Source organism: Paramisgurnus dabryanus, chromosome 7 (genome assembly GCF_030506205.2).
Source record: "Paramisgurnus dabryanus chromosome 7, PD_genome_1.1, whole genome shotgun sequence".
Classification (NCBI taxonomy): Eukaryota; Metazoa; Chordata; class Actinopteri; order Cypriniformes; family Cobitidae; genus Paramisgurnus; species Paramisgurnus dabryanus.
This window is the reverse complement of record NC_133343.1, coordinates 5,138,713-5,150,817: the sequence shown is the minus strand read 5'-3', so window position 1 is coordinate 5,150,817 and position 12,105 is coordinate 5,138,713. Positions and strand designations below refer to the sequence as shown.

At 37.0% G+C, this 12,105-nt stretch overlaps 1 protein-coding gene across 3 annotated transcripts; it reads right to left on the bottom strand.

Moving 5' to 3' along the window:
* Positions 1–3,836: 3,836 nt before the first annotated feature.
* Positions 3,837–11,290, bottom strand: LOC135783163 (uncharacterized). Of its 3 annotated transcripts, none has more exons than XM_065293769.2 (8): positions 11,152–11,290; positions 9,766–9,894; positions 9,517–9,656; positions 9,001–9,319; positions 7,192–7,320; positions 6,948–7,072; positions 5,914–6,833; positions 3,838–5,620 (listed from the first exon to the last, which is right to left on the bottom strand). In XM_065293769.2, the coding sequence occupies exons 3-8, from the start codon at positions 9,620–9,622 to the stop codon at positions 5,435–5,437; spliced, it is 1,785 nt and encodes a 594-aa protein (XP_065149841.1). In that variant the 5' UTR covers positions 9,623–9,656; positions 9,766–9,894; positions 11,152–11,290; the 3' UTR covers positions 3,838–5,434. The 3 variants fall into 3 exon arrangements, with proteins under 3 accessions (XP_065149842.1, XP_065149841.1, XP_065149840.1); XM_065293768.2 differs by lacking the exon at positions 11,152–11,290 and adding an exon at positions 10,301–10,669; XM_065293770.2 differs by lacking the exon at positions 9,766–9,894 and having other exon boundaries at positions 3,837–5,620; positions 11,152–11,283.
* Between the last annotated feature and the right edge of the window lie 815 nt (positions 11,291–12,105).

The following is a 12,105-nucleotide window of genomic DNA, read 5'->3' as shown; positions in this document are numbered from 1 at the left end:
AAAATTATCTTAGTATTTTTGTCTTGTTTTCAGTAAAAATATCGAAAGATTCTTAAATTAAGATGCTTTTTCTTGATGAGCAAAATGACCCAAGAAAATAAGTCTAGTTTTTAGACCAAAAATATCAAATTTAGGTGATTTTGTGCATAAAACAAGCAAAAATATCTGCCAATGGGGTAAGTAAAAATATCGTGAATATTTTTCTTAAACACTAAATTCAAGAAAAATTCATTTTTGCTTACCCCATTGGCAGATTTTTGTTGCACAAAATCACTTAAATTTGATATTTTTTTGTCTAGAAACTAGACTTATTTTCTTGGGTCGTTTTGCTCATCAAGAAAAATCATCTTAATTTAAATTTTTTTTTAGATATTTTTACTAAAACAAGACAAAAATACTAAGAAAATGTTTTCTTGAAAATAATTCTTTGCAGTGTAGCCTTCACACTAGAGATGTAAACAGGATTTTTCCAGATTATAATGATTTATTACTCAGTTGGCATTTATTTATACCTCTAGATTCAAGTGACTGGCCCTTTAAATCTTGCCTGTGCCCTTCCCACACTATGTAGCCTAGCGCAAGATTCTTCATAAACCGATTATTTGCTGCTTTACTTGATTAAACGTGCCCTTATTGAAAAAAATATTGTGATTTTGTTTCTGTAAAATATGATACCAGCCTGTGACCTTGCATACCTCCCTCTGGCATTGGTTCGTCCTGCATTGATCTTCATTTCAGTGCTGCATTATTTGGACTGCTGCTTATGGCCTGAAGTCACTGCCAAAATGAGATGAAGCCAAGACTCCACAACTCATAGGCATCCATCATCGAGAATTAAAAAAGTGGATGAAACAGGAAATGTGAGAATCAGAACAATCCAGTAAGAGGAAAGCCTACACTGTGTTCTATCCAGCCAAAATCTGTCAGCTTTCTAGTGACGAGCAATTTGTCTGCCTGCAATAAAAATGGTGCATGATGTGACACAATCTCAGCTAAAACAAGATATTTCATGTTTATAATAACTAGTTAGAGATAAAAGAGATTTTATTTCTCCTTGGTTTTTAGAGTGTTGCCCCTGTTATATAAACATGATATTTTCAACATTTATCAACATATTTGTTTTGTTATTGCATAAAAACACACATGGTGCAACAAGCAGACTGTACGTATATTCTTATTTACAGCTCAAATGTTACGGGTATTATTTACGGGTAATTATTTTGTTAAATATAACAGTCCATGTCGAGGATAAAATAAATGCTATATGTCTTTGAAGGGCATTTAAGCTTTCGGCTTTGAACCAAAATCCAAAAAAAATGGACACAAAAGTATAGAGATCTACTCTATGTGCAATGTAGAGATATGTCAACATATATAATAATATATATGCACTTTCTTTTGTCATAGATTTAAGCACTTTGCTCCCAGATTGCATGCATGATGCTTTTGAAATGAATAAATCCTGTGAAGCTAAAAGAAAAAAAATATAATGTAAAAAAAGTTTAAAATTAGACAAAATCTAAAAAAACACACAAATGCATGTATATATTTAAGAAATATTTACATGTGTAGCCTACATACAGTACTGTGCAAAAGTCTTAAGCCACCACCACCACCACCAGACTTGTTGTTTTAGAAGTTTTAATGTCCATCCATATTTATTTTCAATCTAGTTTATTCAGATAAAAACAGAAAATATGTACAAAAAAAATTAAAAATAATAATTGTTTAGGACTAAAAGTCTTCTTTAGGCATCGTCGGTTTAGTGTGACCTCTCTTGGCACTAAACACATCTTGAGCGTTTTTGAGCAGAATGAAGTAAAAAGACTAATTTTTTATAATTAGTAATCATGATTTTATTTTATTCAGGTTTAAGAGATCCTGCAGTTTTCCACTGTGCTTTGATTGGATACATTAAAAAATAAGAATAGTAAGTTTTGATCTTTTTGGGACTCTAACCTGGTTTTTATGAGGTCTCAAAATAGCAAACTGAGTACACATAGATGTTTAAGTTTATATTAAGAAGTAGTAAAGACAGATTTTTTTAATATTAGGAACAGTTAGTGCATAAAAATAGCAATTTTGTGTAAAGTGTAAAGAAAACATAACCTCCAGCCAGGATTCCTGCATCCATACTATTTGCAATACATTTTAAATGGATGGATTAAGTGATGCTGGGAATATGTTTTCTTTAAACAATGGCTCTAAAAATTTAAGTTTTTCTTTTTAGATATCTCCTTTTCATCCCTGCTGTATATGCATTCAAGCTTTATATACATTTTATAGTAGTTATTTGCTGCCACCTAGCGCCCAGTGATTTTCAGCGTCAAACTGCTTTTATGATGCATATATTACAAAATAACGTAATCAGATTTTTTAATACTGCTTGAAGGACCCAAACATGTTTGCTTAAGTTCCTTACTGCTGCTGGAACTTAAGTAAACGTTCAAGTAAACGTCTATCCCTGACGCTTCACCAGTTACTAGGAAATCAGATTTAATCATTTCCTCAAAATGGATTGGAACGTCAGAAAAAAAGCTGATGTTGTTGGCTACACAAAAGTGTAGTTGTGTCATCTATCAGCATTTCGAGTAACAGTTCACTATGCAAAATGTGTCTTATCAGGAATTAAGGACATGAAATGTATCTTCCTCTCATAAAATATTATTTCGCAGCAGCCTGCATATATGCAGTCCATTTCAAAGCAAACCGTGTTGGACTGCATGAGGATCTGCGCAGACTTGATCCGTTTATGACATCAAAGTACCGCGAGATCAATTCGAAATGGTTCTTAACCTTTTTCACCGCTCCCTCACTTAACGAATTTTTACCGAATAAAATATAGTAGAGCTAGGCAGTAGCATTTTAGCTTAAAAAATAACAAAGTAATAAGAATATGTTGATTTAACATGTTTTTAGTGCTTTTTTCCTCTTTTTTTAAATAAATAACGTACAATCACTAGAATATCATCATGATGATCATCAAATCCTTATAACAGTTTATTACACGGCTATATATCCGCTTCGCGTCGGGTCCTGATCACACTGTCGGGGCTTATTTCCCAATAACTACCGGCTGCCTCTACATTATCCCTTACCTATTTTACAGACTTTACAGACAAGGTGCCAAAAAATGCATTGGAATAATATGTAAATTTTTTCTTTGATATCTACATGGAAGATATGTTGGTTTATTAAGTGTAAAAATTATCTAGAGATGGTTTTACATGTCTATTTACAACCCTAGGATTTGCCCTTAGAATGAAATGGTCTATTATTACCTTATTTGAAAAGGTCATGAATAATAATGTTTAGCTCTGCTCTGATTGGCTGTTGCTCAGAGGCTCATTTCAGTAGCTCTCTGTATGTGTAAACAGACCTTGGGCCCTATCTTGCACCCAGCGCAATTGACTGTGTCAGTGACGCATGTATCATTCGTGTTTTGCACCGGCGCACAGTGGGTTTTTCCCTCCACAGACGCACGTCGGCAAACTAGGGAATGAACTTGCACTCCCTGGGCGGTTCAGCGCAAAAAATGAGGCGTGTTCCGGCGCAAACCATCCCTGATGCTATTTTCCAGTTTCAAAAAACAATTGCGCCACTGACCAGAAAAAACTAGTCTAAAGTCAGTGGCGCGTTGTTCATTATGCTATTTTAAGGGCGCATGCTTGACCATAATGTATAGCGTGCACAACGCGCACACACTTTGCTTATCTAATCTACACAGATGCAACAGTTATTTTTGCAAATCATAAACTGTTACAATAAAAAATATTAACACATGAGATAAGGGAAATCATTGTGGTGATAGTTTTTATTTATTTTGTGTGGCTGCATTAAAAAATTATCATGCAAATAACGATTTAAATATTTTCATAAGTTTGTTGTGTGGCTGTATTATGTTTATTTTATGTAAATAATAATTAAAATGTTTTCATAAGAAACCTTAATGTATGTGAACTTGATTTGTAAGTGTTCTTTGGGGTAGGACTGCTTGCGTTTCTTGGCTTTCAGTGGTGAGGGTGGATGCAGCGATGTCTTCTGCTGGCGTCTGTGTGGAGGCAGACCCACCTCCCGTTACACGCCGTGGCCGATTTATGCTGGCAAGCTTGGGATTGCCCCGTCTCCTGACATCATTGTAGCGCTTGTGGCGCAAGGTCCTGGGGATGCCAGCTGATGAGACAATTGCGGCTATTTCCTCCCATGCCTGTTTAACCGACGCTGATTTCGGCGGGTTTCTCCCATCCCCATATAAAACAACTTCTCTTTCTTTGACTGCTCTTACAAGAATGTGGGTCTCCTCGGCTGTGAACCGCTCCTGGTGTGCGCCTGGTAAATCCGTCATAATAATAGCAACCCGCCATGGAACTTGCGCCCTTGCGTTTAAAGTGAATGTTGGATAGCGTTCTGATTGGTTTATTTGACGTTATGCCCAAACCACACCTATGAATAATGAACCTACTTCAGACCAACCCCTTATAGATTTGCGCCTGGCGCAAGAGTTATTTCTCCCGCCGGGAAAATAGCAACAGTGCCCAAGATCCGCCCACAAAGTCACTTTCGCTTTGCGCTTCGCACTTGCGTTTCAGATCGTTAAAATAGGGCCCATTATGTTTGATCCTGTATCAGACGAAAATACAGATTTTGAGGAATAATCAATTGTTTGGATATTGTTAATAGACGTTTCTGAGTGATAAGTTTGGGTTTTTTTCCAGTATGGACCTGCAAAACGTAACTGTAACATCAATAGTAGAACTTCAGCCTAAATGCTAACTCAGCAGTCACAACATGTTTTTAGCATTGTAACAACAACATGGTACTTAATTTGTAATTTAATGTTGGGGCGTAACGTCACAGTTGGTTTCATGTTGAGATCTTTAGCATGCACAAGGTTTCCAGAAGAAGGAGGAAACAATAATGTTTGAGGCTTACGATGTCATTACCATGTACAGAAATCTTATTATTCATACAGTTTTACATTCTACAACACCTTTTAAGGTGGCCAATTTTGTCAAAAATTCTTAGTAAATTCTTAGAAATATGAACATTATGAACATAACACCAATATATAAATTTAAAGTAAGGGCATGCATCAGAAAAAAATGGGAATGGGAATGATAAAGTTTGTAGTAGGGCTGGGCAATAGTTTGCTTAAAATTAAAATAGGCAAAGTTGGCTAAAACTACCTTATTAAATGTTTACTAAATGGTTGGACTCCACAACTGATAATATAAAACTAACAAAACAAGACAACATTTACTGTGGGTGTCATAGTAATTAATAATGTCATTTTAAAATGAAATTTTATATTACGCTTCTGATTTCACTGAGATTCACCAATTTTGGTTGCATAAGCTGCTGAAACTGGTGGCCTCCTTTCTCTCAAGATCACTTACCATGATCTCCAGCACTAAAAGAAGATATTTGTTGGCAGTCAAATGATCATTTCTACTAAATACTGCACTGACTGCTCTACTTCGGTTCCCGCATTGGCAGTGACTGGTGGATCTGCATATACGGCGTCCGTTTCATCTTCTATACAGTCGGTAGTCACTTTATCATAGTTGTGTTCTTCAATAATACTCCTGGGACTATCCTGGGAGCAATGTTTAGCTGAATTCTGCAGAGAAGAGCGGAGCAAAAGTAAAAATTTTCAGAAAAACATAATATAACAATTCTATGCAAATGTAAACCTTATACCTTTTTATAGTAAGTATTTTATCCAAATATTTTAACACATGAAACAAGAAACAATTTGTAATTAAAGCTTCAATAATTTACTTTGAATGTTTTAAAAAATGTAAAAGATGATGAATTTACAAGATATTTGGCAACCCTAACAGTGCGTTAAAATGTCTTAATGCAAATATAGTCAGGGCTCCTAGAAAATTGCTTGTTATTTTCAACCCCTACCTTATCCATGGGCCTTTTCCGTGGGCTTTTTGTAGCCTTCTTCGTTGTGGCAAGAATGTTGGGGTTAAAGCCATGTTTGAAATCATCAGACTTCATAAGCTTCTGCAGCGTGCGGACAGATGGCATACAAAACACATCTAACAGTAGCCTGTAACATTTTGGACTGGCGTGTAGCAGAGACAAGAAGAAAGCTTTGTCCTGAGTGGTCCACCGAAAACCATTAGCTTTCCGCTGAGACACACGTATCTGTGTTCTCATAAAAGCATATGTTTTGGCTGGTAAGAGTTTCTTCAGCTCCTCCATCACCGTCTCCTTATTGACCGATGCCTTCCTAGTCTTATTCAGCTGGTTCATGTTCCTTATTTTCGCCTTCATTCTGCACACCTGTACCCTTAAATTCTTAATATTCTTTTTAAGGACCTTTTCCCTGGCAGCAGCAGCTTCAAGGTCTGTTGGCAATGACATTGTTGGCAATGACATTGTTGGCAATGACATTGTTGGCAATGACACTGGTGGCAATGACACTGGTGGCAATGACACTGGTGGCAATGACACTGGTGGCAATGACACTGGTGGCAATGACACTGGTGGCAATGACACTGGTGGCAATGACACTGGTGGCAATGACACTGGTGGCAATGACACTGGTGGCAATGACACTGGTGGCAATGACACTGGTGGCAATGACACTGATGGCAATGACACTGATGGCAATGACACTGGTGGCAATGACACTGGTGGCAATGACACTGGTGGCAATGACACTGGTGGCAATGACACTGGTGGCAATAGTGGTGTCGGTGGCGTTGAAGGTCCTGCTACAGAAGCGTCATGTGATGTCTTTGAATCAGGGGGTTGTTCAACACTGTCTGCAGTGGATGAGACTGCATTTGGCAGGTCAACGATAAAACTTTTTGTGCCTGTAAAACAAATTTGGTAAAGTATTAAGTGAAATCACATTACAGCAAAACAACAAGGTGTTATTTTCACTTAAGACCACTTTACTCCTATATTTATTCCTATATTTAGCTTACGTTTCTTTGATGGCAACTCCTGACACTTCTTTGGTCTCTTTCTTTTTAACTTCAAGTCCAATGGGGCTGGTGGGTCAGGCGCACTAACTACTGTGGGCACCGCATTCCATTTCAATCCCGCATGGCTGTAGGGTAATGAGATAGATAGATAGAGTACCAGTAAAAAGTTTATTTCCCACAAATATTTAGCATGTTTATGATTTTTCTGAAGGCAATTTCAGTGATATTTTTCCTGTATACATACACATCACATGATCTCTTAAACTGGCTAGCATCAAAATGTGCACTGCACACCCTATAGTTTGTATTGAGCCGCTGTGAGCTCATCCCCATCAAAGACGCATTCCTGAGATTCTGAACCCACTTGGCACACCTATAAAGAAACAGTAATGTATGCATGTATGTATTAATTTAACTTGTATAGTCATGACAATTTCAACAATAAAAAACAAGAACTGCTAAGAGAATGAAGAAAAAACCCGGATTGGCCTACATTCATTCTAAAACAAGAGGGGAAAGGTAAGCCGAAATTCATTTTTTATCATTCAAACAGGCATTGTAGTTAAGTGGAAAGATGACTAGTACTACATATTTGGTCCAGCGCAGAGGTTATTTTTATTCACCGTATCCCCCAGAGTTAGATAGGTGCATTCATACCCTTTTCTTCATCTTCTTGCATGCCGTAACTCTGTCTGACGCACCCATTGCTAGCCTAGCTTAGAACAAAGAATGGAAGTAAATGGCTCCAGCTAGCATACTGCTCCCAATAAGTGACAAAATAACGCCAATATTTTCCTATTTATATGTTGTGATTTGTATAGTCACAGCATGTACAAATAACAAGGTCATGAGAGACACAGCCATCTTTTAACCGTATACATACTGGGAACTATATTGTCGGAAGGCGAAGCACTGCTACTTGGGCGGAGTGATTAGCGCAACTCTCTGTCTCCCTCCCATGGGGCTTCTCGGGTGCTGCTAACAAATCACTCCGCCCAAGTATCCGTGCTTCGCCTTCTTCACTTATTGGGCACAGTATGCTAGCTGGAGCCATTTACTTCCAGTCTTTGTGCTAAGCTAGGCTGGCGGTGGGTGCGTCAGACAGAGTTACATGCATGGAAAACTTGCTAACTTACCAGAGTGGTCTTTCCCACAAAACTATAGGCAGGGAAGTTCAAGGATTTCATTAATGATTTCTCTCGAAATCAGAGGTTCTCAAACTGAGGGGCAGGACCCCTTGGGGGGCATGATATGGTGCCAAGGAGGCCCCAGTTTTATGCCCTTTAATAAATTTTTTTTCCATAAATTCTGTGTAGTTAAACATCAAAGAAATAAAGGTCTCGTTATAGTTGTGCGTAGGTCCTACGGCATAGGTTCCGCGTGGGTTTTCATTAATACTTTTGCGTCGCCGTCTGTGTCGACGTGCAAACACACGCGCAAGACCGCTAATAAGCTCATTATAACTTAGTGTCATATCCATATAATTTATCATTATTATGGTTTCTATGGCTAGGACCTGCAGGTCTTAAAAGGAATGAATTATTGGCCTATCCACACGGATACGTGTTTAGCTGTATACGTAAAAATTCTGTCCCGTATCAGCATTTCGTCCAGATGGATCTGGTGTTTTGGGAGCCTGAAACCACTATTTTTGGAAACCGGGTCCCAAGAATGGCTGACTACATGCATGTTTTTGTGCTCCAAAAGGTGGTGAGGCTATAAGCTTTACTAGGAAAACCTTCTGCTCCCTTGCTACTACGCTGAGCAACAAATGATTATGAACAACATGGCTTATGCACATCTCTATTTTTAGTGTATCTCTGTGGCAAAGTCAGTTTCAGTGGTTTTGTGTACGCAAATATTTTTTTGAGACAGTGCAGTGTTTATGGATTTCTTTTTAGAAAAAAAAAATAATAAGATCGGATTGGGAAAGCTCTGGCTTTGTGTGGATGTGGCTTTACTACTAAACTTTTACAAGTTAAACGCAAGCAGGTGCATAGCGCTAGCAACTTCAAAACACACAATATTTTAACACTTATTATTTGAATATTACCTATCAGGTTCTTTGGGAAAACGATGAAAGGCAACATCTGAATTGTTACACTGATAGTTTTTGCAGTGGATTGCAGAACACTGCGTTCTTTTATTCCACTTTAGACTTTTAATCTTCGTCTTCAGGTCATTTTCATCAGCAGCAGCTTCAAGGTCTGTCGGCAATGAAACTGGTGGCAATGGTGGTGTGAGTGGGATCGCGGGGCCTGCTACAGAAGCATCAGGTGATGTAATATTTGTCTCCGAAACGGTGGGTTGTTCAATATTGTCTGCAGTGGATGAGCCTGCATTTGGCATGTCAACAATATCACCATTTTTGCCTGTAAAACAAACACAATTTTTTAAAATTATGAACTAAAAATCACATTCCAGCTAAATAAAAATGTGTTACTTTCACTTAAGACCATAAGCATGCCACTCTAAAATGGATAATGTGATGTACGCTTTAAAAGAAATGTAGAGCGATGGAGCTTTTACTGTAATGTTGACTGGCATCTCAAAGTATCCCTATATTTACCTATATTTATCTTGCGTTTCTTTGGTGGTAACTGGTGACGCGTCTTTGGTGGCTTTCTCTTTAACATCAAGTCCAATGGGGGTGAAGGGTCAGGGGCGTTAACCATTGTGGGTACTGCATCCCGTTTTAATCCTGCATGGCTATAAGGTAATAAGAAAGATAGATACAGTTTATTAAGCATCTATATGATTTTTCTAAAGGCAATTTTCTATATTATTGCTATATTAATTTTTCCCAGTATATACATACACATCTGATGGTCTCTTAAACTGGCTAGCATCAAAATGTGCACTGCACACCCTATGGTTTTGATTGAGCCGCTGAGAGCTTATCTCCCTTAAAGATGCATTCCCGAGATTCTGCACCCACTTGGCACACCTGTAAAAGACAGTATTGTATGCATGCATGCATTTATTCATTATAAATTCAAGGATTTTATTAATGTAAGATTTCCATCTAAATTAAGCATGACATGTAAGAATAAAGTGATACGAATTAATCTAATAAAGTTAGACAATTTCCCAAAAGGTACACATAATGTTACATACATAACAAGTTATCAATTGAATTAAATAGTTTTAACTAATTTAATAAACTCATTATAACTTAGTGTCATAAATAAATCATTATTATGGTTTCTATGGCTACGACTTGCAGTAACGTTACCTAAAATGAATCAAGTTTACTAACGTACTAGACTTTTAAAGTTAACCGGTGCATAAAATAGGTAACAGTTACCGCTTCAAAACAAACAATATTTTTACTGTTTGTAAAAAGTAATTACCTGTCTGAATCTCTGGGAAACCGATAAAATGCAAACTCTTTACTATCACATTGATCGTTTTTGCATTGGATTGCTGAACATTGTGTTATTTTATTCAACTTCGACTTCTCTTTCGTTGGCATTCTGGCTGTTTCTGTGCTCTTGTTTTCACTCCAAAATGGCGACGAGAGGCGGGATTGTGTGTCATTACGTCATCACCAGGACATTTTTCAAAATAATAGTCTCAGCTGTTATTAATTATTAAGTTATAAATTTATTAGCAGTGCATCTTGTAATTGCCACACTGAATGCTGTGCATGGAAGAAATGCAGCATTTTGTAGACGAAGTCGAGTCCCATATATGGTAAAACAACGCCAGCGGAAACAACAGAATTATTCGCATTTGGGCTAGTAACAAAAACGGTTTGGCAAGATGAGAATTTCAAAAACCTTTTTAAAATAAAAAAAATTAAAAAATGCATTGTAAGGGTGGAGTCACTACAGTGGTTCAGTCTGTAGGAACGTGAAATGATGAGATCAATGGGCGTGTTCAACTTCATCTGAAGTTGCAAGAACCAACAAGCGGATGACATCAAAGTACCGCGAGAGCCATTTGAGAAATCTTAAAACAGTCTGCATTCGAAACGCTCTCGCGATACTTGGATGCGATGCTTGTCGGTTTTTGCAACACCACCTTAAATCACATTCATACCAACATATGGATATTTTATGCAGTTACGTTCCACTACAACATTTTCAGGACATAAAAATTATTTGCGTTTCCATAACTTTTAATTGAGTGTAAAACCGCATTAGAGACTTTCATGCTGCAAAATTACAATTAAACAAGATATAAAGATGTGTTGTGTTACCTTTCGCCATAAACGTAGTCGTTTTCTATGTGAATTTTTTCGAACGGCACAAAGACGTTTGATTAAGTTACTATGGATGTTAAAATACGTTCTTAAAACCAGAAGACAAACCTGCAAACAACTACTGTGCGTCGCCATATTTGTTTGGAAGGGCGACGTAGTCACGTGAGCAGCTACGTCATCGCGCTTTGGAAAACTCAAATATTTATCCCTTCATATATAAAAAATCCCCTTATATATATGTTCATATGCAATAAAAAAACTTAAAAAAAATGATCCTCTCATATTAATATTTTACATACCAGATTTGTATTGCTTTGAAATAGGTTTTTTTTGTATCATACTCGAAATATCAATGCATTTCGTGAAACAAACACGGGAAAGAATGAACATTTTTATCACTAAAATAATCTTCGTTAAAATATATGTTGTCTGAAATATGATCAGTAGAAAATAATCACAATACGCTTTTCGGTTTGATGATGTTATCCACTGTGTTCACAGCATAAAGCAGAGTTGTTGCGCCCGCTGCTGCCGTGTTACTGTAACAACATAAATAGATTCACATTCAATTCTAATTCTACTACTTGTCTTATTTTGAAATTAGATTAAATAAACAAGCTATAAGAGTTTAAAAAACGCACTTATTTAATTTATTTATTTATTTAGCACCTATACATAATACAACAGTTGTTGTTGCCAATAATGCTTCACAATAGTTAAAACAATCATATACAGACACATACTAAAACTTAAGACAGGCAACAATAAGAGTGCCTTATATATCAATTGTTATTGGTGCATTGTGCAGCTTGTGTTTTTTACCAGCAGGGGGCGGACACACACCATCTCCCATTAAAAGGATCCCCGCATAAGTTAAAAGCCCTCGTTATGTTAATTACAAAACATAAAAAGCAGACTAAACCCAAAAAGAAACCAATTCAAAATCAGGAG

Excerpts from the sequence above, each read along its gene's own strand:
- LOC135783163 (XM_065293768.2), bottom strand. The coding sequence starts at position 10,422 with ATGCCAACGAAAGAGAAGTCGAAGTTGAATAAAATAACACAATGTTCA. Across the intron at positions 7,073-7,191 it reads TTTAAGAGATCATGTGATGT|CCATGCGGGATTGAAATGGA; the intron begins GTATGTATACAG and ends ATTACCCTACAG. Across the intron at positions 5,621-5,913 it reads GGAAAAGGCCCATGGATAAG|AATTCAGCTAAACATTGCTC; the intron begins GTAGGGGTTGAA and ends TCTTCTCTGCAG.